General features: G+C 39.8%; 1 protein-coding gene across 1 annotated transcript in view; it reads right to left on the reverse strand.

The window, feature by feature from the left end:
• The window catches only part of PPTC7 (protein phosphatase targeting COQ7), a 40,868-nt gene that overhangs the window by 4,115 nt on the left and 12,173 nt on the right, over window positions 1-24,580 (reverse strand). Inside the window, exons 2-5 of the mRNA XM_047697539.1 lie at window positions 12,791-12,970; window positions 5,855-6,053; window positions 2,595-2,718; window positions 869-998 (exon numbers count right to left, since the gene is read on the reverse strand). Coding sequence (XP_047553495.1) covers window positions 869-998; window positions 2,595-2,718; window positions 5,855-6,053; window positions 12,791-12,970 — 633 coding nt within the window. The remainder of the gene's footprint in view (window positions 1-868; window positions 999-2,594; window positions 2,719-5,854; window positions 6,054-12,790; window positions 12,971-24,580) is intronic.

Below are 24,580 nucleotides of genomic sequence, written 5' to 3' on the forward strand. Positions count from 1 at the left end.
GCTCTATTAAAATGGCCACCACATCCTCTGTTTATAGCAATCACAGTAAAGACAAAATCTGGTTAAGATAAATTCTGCCTGACGAGAAAGTTACATGCTTCTACTCACAATCCTAATTTGGACAAACATATCTAATGTTTTGAAACTAGGAATAGTCTTATATTCTAATCTGCCAAACAGCTATGGCATGTGCTTTTTTCTATTTTAATACTTCCTGGAGGGCTAAGAAATGCTTTACATGTCATAATATTGTATCAGCAAGAAACTGACCAAATCCATGAGTTCTGATATAGCAGCACCAACATGTCATCCCAGCCCTAAGACTGAGCTACTGGCCTGTTCCCAAAGTTACATATTGTTCAGTAGATAGAAGGACTCTTTAGGCAAGGACAGTTTAACATTGCTTCCCTCTTCAAAATCTGCTGTGGTAATTTGGCAGGCAAATATTGTCAACGAGTCCCACAAAGCCAGAGGGAAGGAAGAAGTGAAATGTCAGACCCGTGAAGGGCAGAATGTTAAACTGTTAGGAATGTCCAGGGCCTCTAGGCGGACTTGGAGGCCTTCTGGGCTCAGGTCCAAGCAGTGCTGTGGTGGCAATAAAGGGCTTCAGGTTCTGCCTGCCTCTACAGCCAACAAAGTGCAGTTCTGGAGGATATCCTCGGTGGGGAAGACATGATGACATGCACTTGCTCTTGACCTCCAGTGTTAGGGCCTGCTGACCTTGCTCAAAGCCATGGGCTCACAGCTGGAAAAGGACACCTCACCAGTCGCACCCCAGTGCTCTAGTTTACCTCACCCCACAGCCAAGAATGCTCCCATCCCACTATGTCCTCAGTCAGTCCCTATGACCTTCCTAAAGAATGCTTACCTCTCACATTCAATCCGTTGTCACATGCAAACTGTGCAAAAGGTGACATATAATTTGGGTCATAGGCCAGCTCATGGGCTTGCTCAGCAATGCTTCTTGCCGTCTGCTGTATACTTTCATAATTTGAATTCTAAGATGAAAGGATGATGGAATTATTTTTACCATAATGCCTCACATGATTTCAGCGTGCAAGTGTACTACTTGCAAATATCACTTCTTGAGACAGTAACATTTATCTAACCACAGTTTACACCATTTAAGTTTTATCACAGTTAGAGAAGACTTTACAACATTACATCTTCAGTAAATGAACAGGACCACTAGTGAGTCTGCACAAGATGTCAATCAGATGTCACCCTTTGCTAGGGTGGCCTTGGGCTCTAAAGTCTGGATTTTCATTTTTGCGGTTTTTCTCATTTGGAATTCTTAAGGTATTCTTGCTAAAATTGGATGGGACTAAAAAGGCAGATTTTGATAGCACTTTAGGTTGACCTCAAAAGACTCCTTGCTTAGGAATGCAACCCTGGCCAACCACGGTTTGCTCTCCCAGTAAGAGCTGCCAGTTGTCCTACTGAAAATACCTTTAGAATTTTATATCATGATGAAAGATTCTTGTTTAGCTGTGTAATCTTGAGTCATACCCTTATCCTTGCTGCTTCAACTTCCTCATCTGTAAAATGGGGGTGGGAAACAAGGTCCATTTTAGCTCGACCATTCTAAGATTTGGAATAGTTTCAGTATAAATAATAAAAGGCCTCTGCTTCAATGTCCCCTCCTCAAAGAGGCCTTCTCTGACCAATCTTTCTTAAAAAGTAGCCCTCTTTATTCTCTATTCCTTTACCCCGCTTTATTTTTCTTATCTACCACCAACATTTATCATATATTTTTCTTTGTATTATCTGTCTTCCTCCACTAGAAATATAAGCTCCATATGGGGAGGGAATGTGACGTTTCTGCTACTCCCCCCTTACCACACAGAGCACAGTGCTAGCTAGCACCATCTAAGCACCTGACCTTTACTGCACCCCACAGATGAGGCATGGCACTAAGGATTTTGTACACATGGTCTTAGGTAATCCTCACGACTCTATAAAATAGGACCTTTGGTACCCCCCACTTTAAAGGTGAGGAAAATACTGCTTAAAAAGTTTAGAAACTTACTCACAGTTAATACTGCTTAGTGTTAAGAACATATAGGAAAAGACTAATTTCCCCCAGAGTTAGTGCTTTTTCAAAGCCAGGAAAATATGGAAAAACTGGTTTTCACTTCCTTCTAATTTCTGTATGGGCCAAATCTGAACTGTTTCGTTACTGGTGACAGGTCAGGTGATATTAAGGCCCCTAGCTGCCTGCTGCCCTCATCTGGCTCTAGTACCGCGATTTCCTGTCTTTCCCAACTTTAACACCTGCTGGGTTTGTTAAAAGAATAAGAGGATTAAGGCAGCCAGGAGCTAAAACCATTAAAAATACAAGAAATTTCTCATCTGGGCTTTCCAGCCTTTACCACTTTACTAAAGGTGTGGATGAGAAACTTCTTTTTCCCTCAAGTTCTGCAATTGTGAAAATTCCCCTTACAATTGCTTGAAAGACCAGAACCATTGTCTTCCTAAATTTTCAATATAGCTTTTCCCAAAAACTACAAAAAGAGATAATACAATTGGACCAGTAAAACTTAGCTGCCCAGAGAGGGCCAGTGTTTCCATCAACCAACCTTTGAGTTAATTACCTTTAATTTTTTTAGCTCCTGAAGAATCATATAATCAGGCATGTTGTCAAAAAGTCCATCTGTTGCCGTCAGAATAATGTCTCCTAACTGGACATCAAAAGATGTGCTATCAGCAGCATCCGGGCTGTGACAAGGACAGGGTAGGGGCAAAGTTACGAGAGGCCTTCAGAGATAAGGTTCAAAGTTTTCAACAGGCACTATGTTATAATGCAATGAGCCTTTAAGAAAAACTAATTTATAATAACAGAATCAATAATAAAAACCATTTTGAAATTTCCTAACCTTGAAAAAAATTAATTGAAAAATCTGATATAACTATTTCAAAAGCTTAACTGACTCTACCAAGTAAAACTGAGTTTGATGATTAGTCACAGATGGTTTAAAAGAAAGGGTTATTTTCTGAGTCAGAACTAACATGCAAACTCCTAGTAGAAATGAGTCTTTATTTCCTAAATCTTTATAGCCAAATTCCATCCTCTCTTACTCATTTTCTACTCATCAGTTCCCTGCAGGCTTGACTCTGGCTCTCAGGAGGCTGCCGTACAGTGGAACACAGAGCACTATGGATAAGAACGTGCAAATCCCGTAAGAATTAATTCACACGAAATACCTACAATGGTATTTCTTACTACAATGGTATTCCGTACATGCTAGCAAGCTGTCCATACTAGTATGGACTACTATGGACTAGTAAGGCAGAGTAAGAACTGTGTGTCTCTCAGGGCTTAAAGAGTGCTCACCACAGTAAGTATTTAATTATTAATGTGTCTGGCACATAGCAGGTCTTCAAGAAATATCTAATAAATGAAGAAACAAAGTAACTTACCCTCCGAATGGGGGAGGGGTGGGGTGGGTGGGATCTCCTTAATATATTGCTAATGAAGGAAGGAACCTACAGAGAGTGGTGTGTGGGTGTGTTTGGCGGGGAGGGGTGGGCAGGGGGAAGACCCATAGATACAGATGCTTCTATATGCAGAGAATAAATCTGGAAGGACGCAAAGAAACAGATAATAGTGGCTGTCTCTGAGGAGAGAAACTGTGTTGGGATGGGATAGGAGGTAGATTTTTCGCTACATCTTTTTGTATAAAACTTTAAAAAGGATAGAAGGAAGGCTTTTTTTCTGATAACACCTGATGAAAACATACAAGAACTGGGTGTAGGGGATGTACACCCAGTGGGGAGAAAAGATCATACAGTCAAAGAATTAATGGCCCTCTCAAAGGCTGGTTTGCAGCCATTTCCAGAGGCCAGCTTCACTGAATCCAAGCCTCCAAGGTGAGGGAATGGTGAAATGCCTAATAGTCTGCCTTAACCTGTAATTAGGGAACAAGTACAAAGAAAAAATTTACACACTGACCCAGAAAGGAGGAGCCAGAACCAAAGCACCCTAAGCTTGACAGAAAGACCCCAAAACTTGTGTCACTGACGTGTTATAAAATATGTAAAATATGTGAAGAGAAAACATAAAAACAAACAGCCCACCAATGCCTGCTGGGGATTTACACAAAGTACATTGAGAAAATTTCAGGTTCATCCTCTCCTGACTGAGCAAAGAAGGGGCACGTTTAACAGTGCTGTGATGGGCTTTGGCCAGGAACTTCCACTTACACATTTACACCACAAACACTTTATATAAAAGGCTACTAAAGGAAAACCTGTAATTTAAGGTTAAAATTCTATTTTATAGATAAGAGGAACTAAGTAAAAAAGGAAGTAAATACTTTCATGCAGCAGGGGAAAAAAGCTAAAACTGGTGGAAACCAGGTCGATTCCCTCTGCGGAATAAAGAAAAACAATACAAGACACTTCACAGTTGCTCAGACTTTGGAAACAAATCAGATTCTAGAAGTTTAGATTAATGACCAGACTGGCAGCAAAGCTCTATTTTATGCTGAGGTTTTTCTTCCTCAGGAGTGTCCTTTGCTATCCTGCCCGTGCGAGACTCACTACCATTGGACAGTTCGTCCTCTTCTCCCAACACTCCCACCCATGAGCTTGGTGTTCCGCCAGCTGCAGATTTGCCCATTTTGATTGAACATACTGTGCCGTTGGAAACTTTTGACTGCACTGAAACACGAGCTGAAGTCACATGCTAGCAAACTGTCTGTGGGCTCCAGGGGAAGCAACCTCTACCTCGCTGGCAGGCCAGGCAGAGTGCTGCCCTAACCACACAGTCCCAAAGATAGGGTGTGAGATATGGCAGAGCAGCTCTAGCAGTTAGACGCCAAAACAAGAATCAAATAAAAGAAAATTAAAACACTGCTCTCTACAACTGTTAGCTGAGCTTGCTATCTACCAAGCCCTTGGGGTTTTGCTTTCTCCTCACTCCAGTGTAGCTAATATGGATAGATATATATTACGGCCAACTGGAGAAGGGCCTATAATGAAATATTGTTCCAATTATGGTAACATACCTAATCTGACAGTAAAAAATGCTTCCCTCTAGCTAAGAGTCAGCAATAGACTTTAGATGGACAATCCTGAATAACTAATTATATAATATACTTATTTCAGTTTAAAAATGGCAGTAATAATCATTTTATCTTAGTTTGTACTCAAGATCTGGCTTAATGAGAACTATTAAGTAGAGACAATAGACACTTGCAAGACTACTTCTATTTTTACAAAAGGTTCATTACGCATTTAACGACACTTATGAATCACCAGCACTGTTTGTGCCAGGTCCTATAAAATTGTTACAGGCAGAGGAATCTGAAACTGCTTAGCCTCACTCTGTATTTTCATCTTAGAAAAAATAAACTGTAAAAGTTGATTAAAAAAAAGTAGTTATTGTCTTGGAAAGGTCTTGACAATTTAAAAGTTCTGTTTGATGCATATAATAGAAGGCCCCGAGAATCAAGAAGTTATTCTGATAAATAAAGCAGATGTCTGTTTGAACTTTTCCCTAACATATGCAAAATCTTGTACAGGCGGTGGCATGCATGGATAATGACTCATTTCTGCAGCACAATTTAACAACTATAACCATATGTACCATGTTGGTCTTGGTATGAAAAACTGATATTCTATAAGCTTGAAGAGTGTTTTCAGTCTTGTCAAATTATTGGGTATTTGAATTGAACTTGGCTGCAAGAGCCAGCAAAATATCTTCTGAAGTCAAACTAAGAGGTCCTTTTGATAAGAATATTCTCTTTGGACCTATGACAACTGAAAATGCCTATCTTTACTGTAGTTAAAGGGGACAGGAGGAGGAGCAGCCATGCCCCGCTCACTCATAATGGCCAAGAGGGGAGATTACCTGTCACTCAGGACGACTCCTTCGGCTTCAGGTGGTGCAATTGAGAGCTGGAATGGAGTGTTGAAGTAATGCTGCTGCTCATCTGATCGGTGCACAACCTCACCACCCCTGACAACCAGAAAGCCTGAATCACCCAGGTTTGCTGTGTGTAAGCGGTGGCTAGTTCTGTCCAGCACCACGATGCAGGCTGTACTGCTACCTAGAACCAAAAATGATCTCCCATTTATTTTTTCTTCCAAGACTATCTTTGCATCCACATTTTTTATCCCATCACTTCAAAAAGCCACATCGGAATCTCCTTTGCTTATCTTATTCATGCTGGTACCTCTAACAACTAGCAATAGTAAACTGATCAGGGTCAACATGATGGGGAAAGAAAAAGGGATTTATATTACATATAGGAAGCAGGCCCCTGAAATCTGAATTCTTCCGTTTGCAGAGATAGAAAACAATAAAAATGGCTGGTATTTAATCACACTATTTCATTTCAGTAGTACTATAATCTATGCCAAATGCTCAAAAGCATGTTGTTGAGATATTAAGTTTTAATACTTAAATGCCAGAATAAGAATGTTATGTTTTCCTGACATTTCTCATTAGTCATTGGCAGGAAGCCTTCTCCATGAAATTCACTAAAATTTAAGACAGGGCACATAACTACAATTTTTAACCAGATTTCCATCTGTTGAGGTCATGAAGAACCTTCACTGGAGACTGAGTCACTATTGACAAAACCAATTTTCCCAGGTAGCCTGTGCAATCATCCTGTTCAATTTACAGAGACTATTAATGTTCAGAGGGAAGAGACCACATTCCACGCAGAGAGCAAAAAGCTTCTGTGTACCTTTGCAGCCCACAACTCACGTGACCTTCCTGAGACTGAAAAGCTGATGTACACAACCTGTAACACTACTTTCAAGTACTAAAATTTAAACCTATACCTACAGAGAAAAAAAAAGGCAAAATAGAAAAATAAACAGTTCACTACAAAGTAAATGTAAACAATCTGTAAATATATGAAAAAATCATCATCGAACTAGTAGCCATTTTGCCCATTAGTTTAACAAGATTCAAAAAAAGATACCGCATGGTATTGGCAAGAATGCAGGGAACATGGTCATTCTTATTCCATGGTGACAACATAGTAAAACTACACAACTTTTTTTCTTTTCTTTTTTTTTAAGATTTTATTTATTTATTTGACACAGAGACACAGAGAGAGAGATCACAAGTAGACAGAGAGGCTGGCAGAGAGAGTGGGTGAAGCAGGCTCCCTGCTGAGCAGAGAGCCCAATGCGGGGCTCAATCCCAGGACCCTGGGATCATGACCTGAGCTGAAGGCAGAGGCTTAAATCACTGGGCCACCCAGGCGCCCCACTACACAACTTTCTAAAGGGCAACATAACCTTAAAAAATGTGCTTACCCTTTGATTTAGCAATTCCTAAGAAACAACTAGAGATGTAAACAAAATAAGTACAGAAACATTGTTTAAGATCAAAAGATCAAGAACTAGAAACAACCTCACTCCTAAAATTAAGGAATCAGCTAAATAAATTACAGTACATCCATATAGTAGAAAGCTACACATTGTCATATAATAAATACTTAGGAGTACAGACCTCTGCAGTCAGCCTCCCTGCCTCTGAATGCTGGCCTGTTACTTACTAACTGTGTGACCTGGGCAAATTACTTAACCTCTTTGGACCTGTTTCCTCATTTACAAAATAGGGAGATCATAACTACCTCTTAGTGTTGTGAGGATAAAATTAGTTAAATCATATCAAACACTTATATCACATAGTAAGTGTTAGCTATTTGGTGGCCACTAAGATTATTAGAGAAATATATTTGAAAATGAAAGATAATGGGGCGCCTGGGTGGCTCAGTGGGTTAAGCCGCTGCCTTCGGCTCAGGTCATGATCCCAGGTCCTGGGTTCGAGCCCCGCATCGGGCTTTCTGCTCAGCGGGGAGCCTGCTTCCTCCTCTCTCTCTGCCTGCCTCTCTGCCTACTTGTGATTTCTCTCTGTCGGATAAATAAATAAAATCTTTAAAAAAAAGAAAAAAAAGAAAATGAAAGATAAGTGAAACAAGTAGATTTCAAGCTAGTATTTAAGTTTTTAAGTATTTAAGTCTCCTTCAATAAAAAATGTTATCAAACTTAAATTATACATCAAAAAAAGTGAAATTAATGTAATTAAAAAATAAACCAATAGTAGGCCAAAAAGCTAAACTGTTAAGATGACGGTTAAAAGCAAAACAAAAGAAAAAGGCTGTGGAGCCAGCTGTGCTAAATCCCAGGGTCCCATTGTTTTCTAGCTGTGTGACTGTGGGAAAGTCACTTATTCTCTCTATGCCACAGTTTTTTCCTAACAAAATAGGAAATAAAAGCAAAAGAACCTACCCCATGGGGCTGCTGTAAGCACACAGTATATTCACAATTCCTATTACCATTATTCTACACACAAACATACATAGAAAAAAATCAGGGCGCATAATCACTAAAATAATAATAGTTTTCTGGGTGGGATTATGGATAATTTAATTTCTGATATTCTTCCATGATGAAAATGTATAACATAATATAAAAAACCTGAAATTTAAGCATTTATCTCATCATAATGTTCAGAAATTCCATTTCCTTGTTATCTAACCTGACGCCCTAACGCTAAGCTATCTAGTCTCCACCCATCAAACATCAGAGGAGGGCTGCCCGGGTGGCTCACTGGGTTGAGCCTTTGCCTTCCGCTCAGGTCATATCTCAGGGTCTTGGGATCGAGTCCCAGCGTTGCGCTCCCTGCTGGGCGGGGAGCCTGCTTCCTCCTCCCTCTCTCTGTCTCCCTCTTTGCCTACTTGTGATCTCTCTCTGTTAAATAAATAAAATCTTTAAAAAAAAAAATCAGAGGAAAAAGGCGCTGTAACTAACTGGCAGTTCTGCCAGATAACCTACTGCACAGCTTATGGTACAGTTACAATCACCAATTACCCTTCCTCCTTAACTCAGTGCACACTTCAATAGAATCACCACACAAAAGATCTTCTTTTTTTTTTTTTTTTTTTTTTTTTTTTTTAAAGTTTTGTTTTTTTTTTTAATTTTTATTTATTTATTTGACAGACAGAGGTCACAAGTGGGCAGAGAAGCAGGCAGAGAGACAGGAGGAAGCAGGCTCCCTGCTGAGCAGAGAGCCCCGATGTGGGGCTCGATCCCAGGACCCTGGGATCATGACCTGAGCCGAAGGCAGAGGCTTTAACCCACTGAGCCACCCAGGCGCCCCCACAAAAGATCTTCTGAAAGCTGATGGGATTAATCTGAGAAGGAAAAATGACAGATGAGTAGTAGAGCCTTGAAAATCCTGGGGCAGGAAGGACTCGTGTTGACTCATTATTACTCACTGACAGACCCAGGCTATCATTTTGCTACCTTGGTGGCTGTCACCCGCTGAGTTAGAGTCAAAATGGTCCTTGTGAGTGACAGAGCTTTAATATGCAAAGCAGCACCAACGAAGACAAGCCCAGCCTTACAGAATCATGTAGGCTTGGAGTGTATACTCCTCCTCTGCCTCTTCATATAACTGATGTGTGCACATGGCTCAGGCCCTGAGAACCTAATACTGGGAGAAGAGCTCATTATTCGTATGTATTTGGAGAGGAACAAGCAGGAAAAGAAGAAAAGAAGTGCTGAGAACAACAGCATCCCATGTTCAGACCACCGACAAACCCAGACAGGCACCCAAACAAATCATTCATGCTAAAACGGAAATATTTTTATCCTAATAATATATATCCCCTAATTTTGTAAACTACTATGAAACATTTTGTGCAGCAAAGAAAGAACCTTTTTAGGACTGATCCCTCAAAAAAAATTTTTTTTAATTTGTTTATTTGACAGATGGAGATCACAAGTAGGCAGAGAGGCAGGCAGAGAGAGAGGGGGAAGCAGACTCCCCGCTGAGCAGAGAGCCTGATACGGGGCTCGATCCCAGGACCCTGAGATCATGACCCAAGCCGAAGGCAGAGGCTTAACCCACTGAGCCACCCAGGCGCCCCACTGACCCCTCAAATTCTTAAGATATGCTGGCTCCCTAAGACTTAACTCCACTTAAGAGTTTCTGAGGAAATACATATTAACAATTAGCCTGTGATGTCAACCCAGATCTAAAAGCAGCTAGAAATTCTCAAGAAATAGGTGTTTGACCTTTATATTGGATTGTGTTATAGGCTTTTTAGCAATTACTGGATTAAAAAAGAAAAAGGATTGGGATGCCTGGGCGGCTCAGTTTTTCAAGTGTCTGCCTTCACCTCAGGTCATGATTCCAGGGTCCTGGGGTCAAGCCCCGCATCAGACTCCCTGCTCAGTGGAAGTCTGCTTCTTCCTCTCCCACTTCCCCTGCTTGTGTTCCCTCTCTTGCTGTCTCTCTGTCAAATAAATAAAATCTTAAAAAAAAAAAAAAAAAAAAGATTACCTAATCTTGTAAAGTTATCATTATTTGCAATGATATCTGAGGTTCAGTAAAATTCAGTAGGCTGTCTTTGCCAAAAAATGCTTGAGCTTAGTTACAAAAGCTTAGAGGTATGTATGTAGATTAGGTGAGAGAAGTATCTATGTGTCAAACATAGTAATGAAGGATTATTTCAACATGTCTTTTACGAGAAAAGTGATTATAATATTCAGTGTAAGAAAACTTCTAAGAAGTCCTTAAATTTATTTTAAGATCTTCAAACTGTATGACAGTAAACAGGAAAGGAAGGAGGGATAAGGAAGAAACACAGCAAAAAACCCCGAAGCTTTCAAAGTACAAAATCAGGGCAGGTGTTTTCCAAATGCTTATTCTAAGTCATAGTAAATGGATAGGGGGATGTTGGCAGAGGACTCACGGGAACAGGCAGGAGTTGGGACCTGGAATCTCTATCTATAGGCTCTTTGTTAGATGTCAGACTATCAGATAGTATTCTGCAATGTCCCCTTTCCCTCAACATGTTTCTGAGTATTGCATGAAGCTTTGAGCCATTCCTTTTCACAAAAAAAGATCTCTCCATTTAACAAACGAAGCAAGAGGGTCAGAGGTTGAGTAGTTTGCCCAAAGTTATATGGCAAGTTGACAGAGAGGTGCTAGAAACAGAATCTAGGATGTTTCACTGTGCCAGGCAAGCTCCAGATTGCATGTCCAAAATAGCGGATTAAGACAAAGCAGTATATTGAAACCTCAAGACAAGGTTTCTCTTCAGTTAGAAGGAAAACAAGCTGATTAGTCACAGCACAAAGACAGAAGATGGCAGCGTGATGAAAAGAACCACTTCTTATAAAAGATTTAAATTGAAGGCAAAGGGCGCCTGGGTGGCTCAGTGGGTTAAGCCGCTGCCTTCGGCTCAGGTCATGATCTCAGGGTCCTGGGATCGAGTCCTGCATCGGACTCTCTGCTCAGCGGAAAGCCTGCTTCCCTCTCTCTCTCTCTGCCTGCCTCTCTGTCTACTTGTGACCTCTCTCTGTCAAATAAATAAATAAAATCTTAAAAAAAAAAAAATTGAAGGCAAAATTTTACAATATGGAAAACTCCGTAACAGAGGTTGATTTTTAATATGGACAGTGACTTGGGGGGAGGCTACTTCTAGTAATCAGAAAGATCCTGGCAACTAGCAGAAACTTAATAACACCCTTCTGAGAGCTTGCTCAGAAAGCTGGGTAAGTTGTTGGGTTAAGTTCCCAGGAAACCATTTAACAAACAAATGTAGAAGCTTGGCCAAAAGATGCTCCATTAGCATATCAGATAAACACACACTAGGTATTTGTTAACTTTTCTTTCTTTTTTTTTTTTAGATTTTATTTATTTATTTGATAGAGACAGCAAGAGAGGGAACAGGAGCGGGAGAGGGAGAAGCAGGCCTTCTGCTGAGCAAGGAGCCCGATGTGGGACTCGATCCCAGGACTCTGGGATCACGACCTGAGCTGAAGGCAGACGCTTAACAACTGAGCCACCCAGGCACCCTGGAAGTTTTCTAGTACAAGATTAATGGGGATTTATTTTGTGCCATGCTATTTCACAGACTAATCAGCTACCTGCTAGTAGTCTGGGGTGCCAATCTGCAACTTGAACTCCCCAACTTAATTTTACATACCAGATCCCATTCCCTTTCTTCCACCCCTGAAGAGAACCACTATCCTAAATTATACAATCACTTACTTTTCTTTCTTCTTTTATCCTATTTTGGAGTCCCTGAACAAAATGGTTTTACTTTTTTATGTTTTTGAATTTGAAATATGGAATCAGACTGTTAGGTGGTATTCTGCAATGTTCTATTTTCCCTCAACAACATGTTCCTGAGTATTGAATGCAGCTTTAAGTTGCTCCTTTTCTTTCTGTATTTGAGAGAGAGGGAGAAAGAACACAAGCTGCGGGGAGGAGCAGAAGGAGAGAAGCAGACTCTCCACCGAACAGGAAGCCCGACACAGGGCTCAATCCCAGGACCCCAAGATCATGAACTGAGCGGAAGACAGATGCTTAACTGACTGAGCCACTAGCACCCCAAGCTGTTCCTTTTTAAAATGCATTTTTCTACAATAAGTGGACTTTTAGGTCGTTCTCAGTTTTCTGCTATTATAAGCAATGTTACCATGAACATTCTTATACCCATCTCTTAATACACAGATGTGAAAGAGTTTCTTTAATCTAAGGTGTAGACCTAGAAGTGGAATTGCTAGGGCATACCACCTTTTTACATTTAACTTTATTCCATAATTCCAAACTGTTTTCCAAAATGGCCATACCTATTTATATTCCCTCGGAGCAGTAGTATATATTCTGGTGAGCTCATAGCTTCTCTATCAAACTCTGCTGAGTAAAGAACTTCAGAAAAAAAGCTGGGCTGCTAAGTGGTTTTCTTAGTTTTGTTAACCATCTGATGTGCTTCTTTACTGAGGAAAACACAGTATATCTACTTACCAAGCAAAGGTACTTTATTTTGCAGCAACTCACAGTAGCTTGTGGTGAGGATTCCGATGGGATTACTTGGGACGAACCGTCCTTCTTTTACTAACCGTTCACACGTCCGCATTAAAGTCCCTGAGAACTGGGATGGATCAACTCCATAGTCTCTCCACCCTCCTACACCATCTGCAACCCCTAAAAACAAAACAGAACAAAAATTATATTGAAAGAATATTCTTACCAACTTCTCAAATTCTTATCCCTGTCTCCTCTTAACAGTTCATTTTATTACATACTAGTACATACATCTACCCTGAAATTCAGAATGAAAAGTGTTGAAATTTAACTACACACTAATACTCTTATTCCCCATTTTCTTCTTTGAATCTGATCTTTCATATATTGATAAATAAATACGTGAGCTACCACAGGGTGGCATTGCAGGATTATCATCTTCGTGTGGAAGTGTTTATATTATTCATCTTTGTTCTATAAGAATGAAAATTGTTTTTTTAAAAATGTGCTGAAAGTAGTGACAATAAAACGGAGCCAGAGCTGGCAATCATTCAGAATATCAAAAACAGCAAACTCTAACTTCAAATTTTGGTCAGTAACTATGAAATAAAGAAAGAAAATTAAGAACATACATCATCCTCTTTCCTCCTCCCTCAGAGACAACCACTATTCTTTCTGTACAGGCCTGTACTGTCTAATACAACAGCCACTACCAAACTTGACGACTGAGCCTTTGAAATGGTGCTGATTCAAAGTGAGAAGTCCTCAAAGAGTAAAATACACACTGGATTTTGAAAACTTAGTACAAAATATTTTGGATGTAATGTGCTAAAGATTAAAATTAATTTTACCTGTTTATTTTTAACTAATGCAAATACTAGGAAATTTAAAATGACATGTGTAGTTCATATTATATTTCTATTGGAGAGCAATGATATAGAGATTTTCATGGGTCCCTAGAGCTGTTGATGAGTTCAGAGTCTCTACAAGACTCCTTCATCAAGAGGAAACTAGTGTTCAAGAAAGTCAGTAAGAGGGGCGCCTTGGTCGCTCAGTGGTTAGACCTCTGCCTTCGGCTCAGGTTATGATCTCAGGGTCCTGGGATAGAGCCCTGCATCGGGCTCTCTGCTCAGTGGGGACCCTGCTTCCCCCACTCCTGGCTTGCCTCTCTGTCCACTTGTGATCTCTGTCAAATAAATAAAATCTAAAAAAAAAAAAAAAAAAAAGTCAATAAGACACCAAAGTCAAAATCATACTATATCCTATTCAACTCCTTGCAAAACACTAATTGTTCAACATTAAAATAAATTTCTGTCTACCAAATTCTAACAAACTGAGGGAAGAGCTCCTGGGTGGCTCAGTCAGTTGGGCAGCTGCCTTCGGCTCAGGTCATGATCCCAGGGTCCTGGGATCGAGTCCCACATCGGGCTTCCTGCTCCATGGGGAGCCTACTCCTCCCTCTCCCTCTGCCTGCTGCTCTGCCTGCTTGTAGGCTCTCTCTCTTTCAAATAAACAAAATCTTAAAAAAAAAAAAACAAAACTGAGGGAACTAAAGATCATATATATATATATATATATATATATATATGTAATATTAAGGATTTAAGTGACTATAAATGAGCCTTTCTGGAAGGATCTGTAAGAAGTATTAATGGTAGTTTTAGAAATAAGAGACTGCAAGTGATCAGTGGACAAACAGGGAGATTTTAGCTTTTTCCCTCATACTATTCTATAGTTTGAAATCTAATGTTATAATGATCATGTATTGATTTCATAATAAAAATATTTAGGAATTTTATAATTTTTAAGGCTTGCTGAGCATTAAACATCCTCCCTACATACATATTTGCATTTTTTATATGTTCAACTTTCATACACATTTTATTAAATTTTTTTCACACACATTTTAAAGAACATATATGGTACAAAAGTAGGAGAATGCCTATATAATGCATCCCAGAAAAACATGAAAGGAACACATGAAACATGTTTTCTGGTGATGGCATTTCTCAGCAGAAATAGAATATATTCTGAAAAACATGAGAGAACATAATTGGCAAAAAGTATAAAGAAGGTGACAGACAACATCACTGTTGGGGCAGCAACTTTCCCTACCTTTTGTGACCAACCAGTAAGCAAAATTTCATTATGGGGCAGTTCCAAATCAGTTGATTAAATGATATGATGTCTGGGGACACCTGGGTGGCACAGTTGGTTAAGCACCCCACTCTCGGTTTCAGCTCTGGTCATGATCTGAGGGTCGTGAAATTGAGCCCTGAGTGGGACTCTGTGCTCAACATGAAGTCTGTTTTAAACTTGTTCTCCCTCTCCCTTTGCAAGAACCCCCTCACCGGGCACTTGCACTTCGCTCTAAAATAAATCTAGGGGCACCTGGGTGGCTCAGTGGGGTAAAGCCTTCAACTCAGGTCATGATCCCAGAGTCCTGGGATCGAGCGCCCCTAGGGTTCTCTCTCTGCTCGGTGGGGAGCCCACTTCCCTTCCTCTCTCTCTGCCTGCCTCTCTGCCTACTTGTGATCTCTCTGCCAAATAAATAAATAAAATCTTTAAAAATAAATAAATAGGGGCGCCTGGGTGGCTCAGTGGGTTAAAGCCTCTGCCTTCGGCTCGGGTCGTGGTCCCGGGGTCCTAGGATCGAGCCCCATATCGGGTTCTCTGCTCAACAGGGAGCCTGCTTCCTCCTCTCTCTCTTGTCTGCCACTCTGCCTACTTGTGATCTCTGTCTGTCAGAAAAATTAAATCTTTAAAATAAATAAATAAATAAATATAAATAAATAAATCTTTTTAAAAAATGATACGATGCCTGGGATTTATTGCAAAATAGCGGGGAGGAGTGATGGAGGAGTGGATAAAACAAGATTGGCCATGAATGGAACTGAAGTGGAATGAGAAGTGCTACATATTTGAAATTTGCCATTACACAAAGTTTAAACAGAACTAATAATAATAAGAAAGAAAAAAGATTCTTCTGCTGGCTGTGTGGAGAGCAAGAGCAGAAAAAGGGGACGAGTCAGGAGTCTATCTTAGTAGCTTGGTCATGAAATGGTGGCAGTACAGTCAGAGTGCAGGGATTTGAGATCCTGTGAAACAGAAGGACTAACTGGCATACTGGACAGGGGTGTAGCAGTGGTGGGGAGAGAGAAGTATAAGGAATGACTAAGGTCTACCCTACCAGGAAGAAGCATTACTTTTTTCTGTTTTTCAAGCAGTTTTGAGGATATCTGGAAATTTTAAGAGAATTTAAGGTAGTTTAATAGGAGGTTCTTTACCCCTTTCATTAGGGGTAAGAGCTCACCATTATTTATTTTATTTTTTAAAGATTTAATTTTTAAGTAATTTCTACACCCAATGTGGGGCTTGAACTCACAATCAAGAGCCTCATGCTTCACCAACTGAGCCAGCCAAGCAACTAGTCCCCACCATTATTTTAAATGCAACAATTTGTGTTAAAATACAGAATGCAATTATAAACCTTGCAATTCCATGTGATGAATCATTCATTCTTTCCAAATTACTGCCTGCTTGAGAAAAGAATTTCTCTTTAACCAGTGTCTGATCTAAGAGCCACAATTAATTTTAAATACAAAGTGGTTTCACCTACAAATGCCCTTCACAAGAAAACCATTAAAATCTGAGATAACGTTGAGAGTTGATCCTGGCACTCACTAAATAATCTGTCAGCAGGTTATAGAGTCTGACCTGACACAGCCCTTCAACATTAATCAGATTTCTCCCAGAATAGAGTGCAACCTTTCAAGCACCTGTTTGCTTTTCTATGGGAAAAAGATACCATGCAAAGCTCCACTGGTGAAATCTCTTTAGGGAAAAAAGGAGATTCAAAAAGCACATAAAGTGTTCAATAAAGCTGTGGGGTAAAAAGGCCTTAGTATACATAAATAATTTACTTACAAAGAACAAGTTATGTAAGAGGAAGAGTCATATTTGGGATTAGAATCAGGCTAAAACCAGAATAACCTACCACAGGTACATGTGAAACCTAGTTTAATTCATATTAGTTGGTTATTTCTACAAGGAAATGAGTATTTCCTCTCATGAACAAGCAAAAACTTCCATCCACAAAGGGAGAACACCTTTTAAACAGTGGAATTAATCCAGATACAAAGAGAAATTTCACTCAGAATACATTTCAAAGGGAAAGAAAACTGTTAAAGGAGAGATTGCTTAAGATACCAAAGATACGAAACAGCAAAGAATAAGAACATCTCTAAGAGCAAATGGAGGGTAGAGTAAATATTAGGAAATAGAGAACTGAGGGAGACACATCCTGCCTATGAAAAGCTCGCCTTCTACTGGGCAGCGACTACTCACTCGCACAGAACTAGACAAACAGCTCCCAGAAATGCTGCTATGGGGGGTGGGAGGTTAAGAGCAAATGGTTAATGCTCACGGGGCACTGTGGGGATGGAGCAAGCCTTTGCTTAGGAAATAGCATTCACATTAGGCCCTGCAAGATAAGTCAGATTTCCACAGGCAAGGGAGAATAGTAACAGGAAACAAATGGAGGGCAATTAGGTGTGCCTGGGGGTTTGGGTTAAGTGCTGAGAAGCTGAAAAATGCAGGGCAGGAGCTGAAGCTGTGGAGGGCCAAGAATTGTTATCCAAGAATTTTTTTTTCTTTTTTAGATTTTATTTATTTATTTGACAGAGACCACAGGTAGGCAGAGAGGCAGGCAGAAAGGCGGGGGGGGGGGGGGGAGCAGGCTCCCTGCTAAGCAGAGAGCCCGATGCCGGGCTTGATCCCAGGACCCTGAGATCATGACCTGAGCCGAAGGCAGAGGCTTTAACCCACTGAGCCACCCAGGCGCCCCCAAGAGCTTAATTTTTTAAAAAAAGATTTACTTATTTTAGAGAAAGAGAGCATGAACAGGGGGAGGGGCAGAGGGAGAGGGAAATCTTCAAACCGACTCCCTGCTAAGCACGTGAGCCCAATTGTGGGGGAATCAATCCCAGGACCCTGAGATCATGACCTGAGCCGAAATCAAGAGTCTGAAGCTCAACCGACTGAGCCACCCAAGCGCCCCTATAATCTGTACTTTGGAAAAATAATCCTGATAGCAATGGAGAGAATGGGTTGGGAAGAGGTTGGAGGTCAGGCATCAGCTGCAAGATTTTAGGTTAGAGGTAAGAAGAAAAATAAAATAATCACTGGAAATACAAAGGAATGAATACATAAAGGCACCTGGACTCGTTATCAATGTATTTTATATCAGTAGATTTCTGGACTTAGGAACGAGTATTGATTAGATGATTCCCCAGTTGGGAAAGGGGTGGAAATGCCTTTGGAAGACATTTAATTTTGTCTCGCGGTATGCGGAGTTTTAGGTGCCAGGAGGACATTTTTAGGGAAATGTTCTGTATGAAGTCAGGAACTATGAGTCTGCAACTGGGAAGGCAATCAGGGCCACCAAATCTTTGACAAAGATCGGGAACTGAAACCACTGGGGTAGATGACATGGTCAAAGAAAGCATAGACAGTAATAAATTCAAGTGGGGATCTTAGGAATGAGAATTCCTGGCCAAAGAGCTCACTTGTGAATTGCACCTTACTCTAGACATCAAATTACAATCACAAATATGATAGCTGATTAAGTTCAAGGAAGTATCCAGTTTGGCAGAATGATAGAATTTCTTTAGAGATGAAAAGAGGTGAAGCTGAAAAGGTAGGCGGAGTTTATAACTGGGAAGTCTTTGAACGCCAAGAGTTTATACTGAATATAGAAGTTATTTCCTTTAACTCACTGTAATCATCTTATGTCTCCATTAATGACATTCTGTCAGCATACCTTTAGCTTAAGTGTTTCCTTTGACCCAAAAATCCAATTAAAACCATTATTAGATTAAGATAATGGTTATATATCTGAAATAGCCAAGCAGAAGGCTGAGAGGAGACTACAGAATGTAGATAATTCCTTTAGGTACTATTTGCATGGAAATATCAGTTTTGTGAAGTCAGAGATAATCAATTAGAAAATATATATGATAATTACAATTTTTCACAGAATATTTTGGTTAAGCTTCCCAGAGACTGTTTTTCTAAAGTGAAGACTTAAGAGAAAAGGAGAAAGGGTAATTCTGGTGTGTTTCCCATCATTTAAGTCTATCTTTCTATTAAAAAATTCTTAAAGGAGGGGCGCCTGGGTGGCTCAGTGGGTTAAGCCTCTGCCTTCAGCTCAGGTCATGATCTCAGGGTCCTGGGATCGAGTCCTGCATCAGGCTCTCTGCTCAGCAGGGAGCCTGCTTCCCCCCCCCCTCTCTCTGCCTGCCTATTTGTGATCTCTCTCTGTCAAATAAATCTTTAAAAAAAAAATTCTTAAAGGAATACCAATTTTCATTTTTCTAACACATTTTTGTCTTTGCTTTAGTTATAAACATCCAAAAACAAAATTTTACTGTACTTTAAAAATCATTCAACTTTTTATTAAACGGAGAATTTTAATTAATACCTTTGTTCTATGCCAAAAAGTGAAGGAAAATAGATTCGGTAAGCTGAAATTGTGGAACCTTAAAAACCCCAATTTTCCAATTACTTATGGTCACCTAACTGTGTAGCTGCAAAAGGCTCAACTCACCCTGAAAAAGACTTTGAACTAAGCCCGTTTCTCTCTAGCACTGTCCTCCATTATTAGCCATGGTCATGAGGTTGCTATTCTTCTTAAGCCCTTCTACTACAATCATCTTCAGACTGACATGCAATTAGTTACAAAGCAAACATTTTCCACAAGATAGTGATGCCTAGAGAATAAACACTAAATTTCAATTTTAATGCAGGTATCAGTGAAAAAAAAAAGGCAATTTTATTTTATCCAAAAAAAGACTGGCAGAATTTCAAATATTAAATAGTACCCAAAGGTTAGAGCTTTATTTCTTGCATCTTTGATGATCTCGAGGCATTTAACATTGAGCCTCACACTCTAATAAAGTAAGACAGTTCTATAGGGATTGTTTTTCCATTAGCAAAACATCTCCTATCTACTAGGATGGGTACTTGATAGTGAACTGAAATTCCAGAACAGAAACTGAGTAAGAATCTGGCTCAATCACAAGAGTTGAATAAGGAGGGATAATGATATCTGGTTTTATATTTTCTGCAGCAAGTAGTCATCTAATGAGGCACTGGTGAGGTGGTATTTATTGCAGTACTATAGCCAGCTTCTTTTCAGATCAAGAGGTTTTTCTTCAAATACTATAATCTAGTATTCTCAGAGCCAAACTTCTTTGTCTAGAGACATCACAACATGAAGCATTATAACTAAAGAAAAATGAGATCAGAGTATAAGCTTAATATCTATCAAATAGAACAGATCATATTTGTATCAACATTGCTGAAGCCTCAACTATTTGGGCATTAAGAACACTCCCCTGTGATTCAGGACTGTGAAATGTTGTATCTGCAAATAATTATCCCAAAGGGAACAAAAAGGATTACTGGAAAAAAAAATTCAACAGTTGAGTTATTCAGAAAAGTACAATTTGCTTTGACTAATAGTCCTTTCAGTTCTCTAGAGGTGAAATCATATAGATTATGATGTTCTTCCTGCTTTAACAAGCAAGTGATATATTCCCATTGCAAAAAGTTTCCCCAAAGCAACCACTCTGCATTAATCACAACGAAACCTGCTTCTTCTGATTCTCCAGAGACAAGTCTACGTCAAGAACTCAAGATCTCTAAGCAGAACAGATAACTCAAAAGCTGAGGCAACGAAGCTGAAAGAATGAAAAGGAAGAAAGGTTCAATCCCATAATAAAACGTGCTAAAGTGGAACCTATAAGCAAAACTCAAATTCTGCTAAAGAAATGAAACTGTCTGAGGCAGTTAACAGAACTCCAATAAGGACCCCAACGCAGGAATAAATGGTCCATTTTATGTTTTAGAATTCCAAACAAAATAGCTATTCCTTTCCAGTTTAGTAAACACAAAATTACTTCATAATTAATCAAATTAAAATGTACACACACATATTCATACTTACTGCCCAGAATACTTCATTATCTAGAGAAAGCAACTTCCAGACTATTCTGGGCAGCTACCTTGCCTTAAAAAAGCAGTGAAAAATGCTGGAAAGAAGTTAAGGAAATGACAGTGTGAAGGCAAAGAAACTCAAGAAACTCAGTCAAACTTTTTTTTTTTTTTTTTTTAAGATTTTATTTTAGAGAGAGGAGTATTTTAGAGCAGGGGGAGGAGTAGAGTGGGCGAGGGGGAGGGGGAAGGAATCCCAAACAGATTCCAAGCTAAGCACTGAGCCCAATGCAGGGCTCAAACTCACAACCCCAAGGTAATGACCTAAACCAAAACCAAGAGTCAGATGCTTAACTGACTGAGCCACCCAGGTGCCCCTAAAGCCAACCTTTTTAAAATAAAATATTCTTCCTTTAACTTTAGCTCTTCTGTTTAAATACCAAACACTTAATGTGGAATATTTGGCTCCATGTGGCCTGGGGACCTTGGGTATCTTACAGACTTGGGTAGGAATCACTACCTTCTCACCACACAAACTGAAGAGTTGAAGGTGAAGTCACAGAAAAGGTAATTGCACTCCTCTATGAGCTGCAACATATGTTTCCCAAATGCTAAATGCTGTTAGCAATACTTTCGAAATAGAAAAAAGCAACAGGCAAATCACAGGCTCACACTTAGAGTGAACTATGGACGGTATGGGCAGGGCTCTTACTGTGTTATTGAATTAAGGGCTTCTATTAAAGCTGAGACTCCTGTTAGTTTCTAGATATTAGAAAATGTTATATAACACCTAATAATTTGACATTTAAATAAGAAAATAGCAGCAATTAAAGTCTACCTATTTGATGTGTGCCTACTTGTACTGGCCTGTTAGGCTAAGAATTTTTCCTTCTGTTTATAATTTATAAGATTAGATCTAGAATTCTGGTCTTAGAGGTTAACCTAATGTTTATGACAATTAAGCTATATGTCCTTGACCTAACCCCAAAGAGGTTACTACTTACCTCCCTGGTTTTCTCACCCCTCTATAAAAGTAAGAGCTGGCCTTTACTGAAATACTACCCTCTGGGAGAGGTCAAGAGTCACATGTAGCTCTGGCACAAACACTCTTTTATAAAAAAAATGAGAACATAATTCCTGTGAAAAACCCTGCCAAGTGGAGAACTGTCCCTTAATTTCTAAACACTAATTCATTTTTTTTCCCCTACATGCTGTTTAATTAAGTAATGATCTTTGGGTGATAGGACCAGTAATTGTTTTTCTTCTTTTTTATTTTCCACATTTTCCAATGAGTATGTATATTACCGTTATGGGAGGGATCAAGAAAACTATATAAATCCAGTTAGAGCTACATTTTACACTTACACACAATATTAAAGTTACTCAACACTTTTTTACTGAAAAATTTTGTTTAAAAAATTTTTATTGTGGGGCGCCTGGGTGGCTCAGTGGGTTAAGCCGCTGCCTTCGGCTCAGGTCATGATCCCAGGTCCTGGGTTCGAGCCCCACATAGGGCTTTCTGCTCAGCAGGGAGCCTGCTTCCTCCTCTCTCTCTGCCTGCCTCTCTGCTTACTTGTGATTTCTCTCTGTCAAATAAATAAATAAAATCTTTAAAAAAAAATTTTTTTATTGAAAGGTTTATTGAACTTTTTCTATATACATGACATTGTACTGAAAAACAGCTAAAGGAATTTACATATAACAAAAGATTTCCTCCCCACGGAGCTTAAAATCAAATGGTAGTGACTATGGCAGGGGAGAGGGGTTTGGAGAGGTTTATTTGTATTTGTATGAAAGTATTGCTAAACTAAAGCAAGAAGACCAGATTACACCTAGCTAAAGGAATCAGGAAAAATATTCATGGAGAAAAGAAGTGGCTGATCGGAGCCCTGAAGGATGAAACCATGAGTCATGAGGGAGGAAGCTGAGAATAGAGGCAATTTGGTCAGTTCCTGAAGATTCTGACTAATACGGATAAAGTGCAGTAATAAAGGTGAGGTTAGAGCTCTAAGAGCAGAGAAACCTGACCTCCAGGTAAATGCCTATTACATTCCTCCAGGAACCTCTGACCAGCAATCAGCCCAAAACGACATATACTGCAGGAATTCAGGCATAAAGGAGGTACCCAGAAATCAAGGGCTGGCCTAAAGCCACCCAAGTCCCCGTGGTCCACTGAACTAGTTCAACTGAGGCCTTTATTTGCTTTAATGAAGGGGCTTTGCTCAACTGTTAGCCTACGAATAGCTAATATCAAAGTACTATTCAGACTCAGTAAAGATCACTTCAGTAAAACCAAGTTTTAAATGATCATTTGACTTGAAAAGCAGAGTATACACACTAGGCAAGGGCACAGGCTTTGGAGTCAGATTTGGGTTCAAACTGCAGCTCCAGGACTAGAGTTAAGTGTACCAAAGGTGACCTTTGGTAGCTCTCTGAGGCTTAGTATCTTCACCTGTAAATGGGTATAATAATGGAAATCACAAGGCTGATGTGAGGAACAGGGATAATGTGTTAAAGAAAACCTGCCACACTGGGGCGCCTGGGTGGCTCAGTGGGTTAAAGCCTCTGCCTTCGGCTCAGGTCATGATCTCAGGGTCCTGGGATCTAAGCCCCGCATCGGGCTCTCTGCTCAGCGGGGAGCCTGCTTCCCTCTCTCTCTGCCTGCCTCTCTGCCTACTTGTGATCTCTGTCAAATAAATAAAATCTTAAAAAAAAAGAAAACCTGCCACAATGCTCAGTTCCCAGTCAACATGCAATAAGAGAGTTATGCCTCTCTTTAAGATTAAATAACAGCACAGAGAATAGTCTGGCCTGTGGTAATCAGAAAAAACAATCTTTGATTAGGTGTTTGTAGTCTACAAAAACTGTTCTGTGGTCACAACCAAAAGATAATTCCCACTCGCAGATAATGTATAAAAGATGAGTGGTCCATTCAGTTTTTCCCATCAGACATCCACCACCATTCAATATCTCATTAAACATTTAAACATTAAACATTTAACAGTAAGAAACAAACTTGTCTAAAAAATACACAAGGAAAAACAGATCCACCTGCACTTTGAAGAAGTTAGTTTTCTTTTTTCCAGAAATGGTTATGAAATAATCTTATTTAACAAATCTCTCTCTCTTTTTTTTTTAACAAATCTCTTTTTTTAAAAAAACAATTATTTCTTAATTGCCTGCTGCCTGCTAGGTGCCAGGGTTCTGACTTAGATATTCTTTATTTTAAATGGAAAATCTTGTAACAACTAGTGATACATAAATTAGCCTAAACCACTTCCTTAGATAATTACAATAATTACAGAACCTCTATCACAGCTTTCCTATATCCTTTCCCCTTCTCTATATTGTGACTCCTCTTCAGGGCTGAGTCTCTTCCCATTGCTAACCAACCATCTTTTTCATCTCTGGAGGCTGGCCTAGTACATGGCACCAGAGTTCTCGATTCTTGCCCACGGAGATTACCCAAGCACCACCTCCTGAGTCAGTTTGTCCAGTTTGTCCAGGCCTGGACCTTCTAGCAAAGGATCAAAACCAAATTGCACAGGTGCTCCCAATGAGAATCACTGCAGAACTCAGTAAAGACCAGCTGGACTTAACCATTACATGAGCCAGATGATTCCATCTCCGAAATGCCTCTTCCACCAAGCAATCCTGTTTTTCCATTCCCAAATTTGATCCTTCTCTTGCATATCCTAACCTGAATTAATGGCAGCCAACCCACCTACACCCGTAGGCTAGAAACTTAAGGAGGCTTCCAGATGCAAAACCTCAAAAACCAACTTCAATTTCTCT

Source organism: Lutra lutra, chromosome 12 (genome assembly GCF_902655055.1).
Source record: "Lutra lutra chromosome 12, mLutLut1.2, whole genome shotgun sequence".
NCBI lineage: Eukaryota > Metazoa > Chordata > Mammalia > Carnivora > Mustelidae > Lutra > Lutra lutra.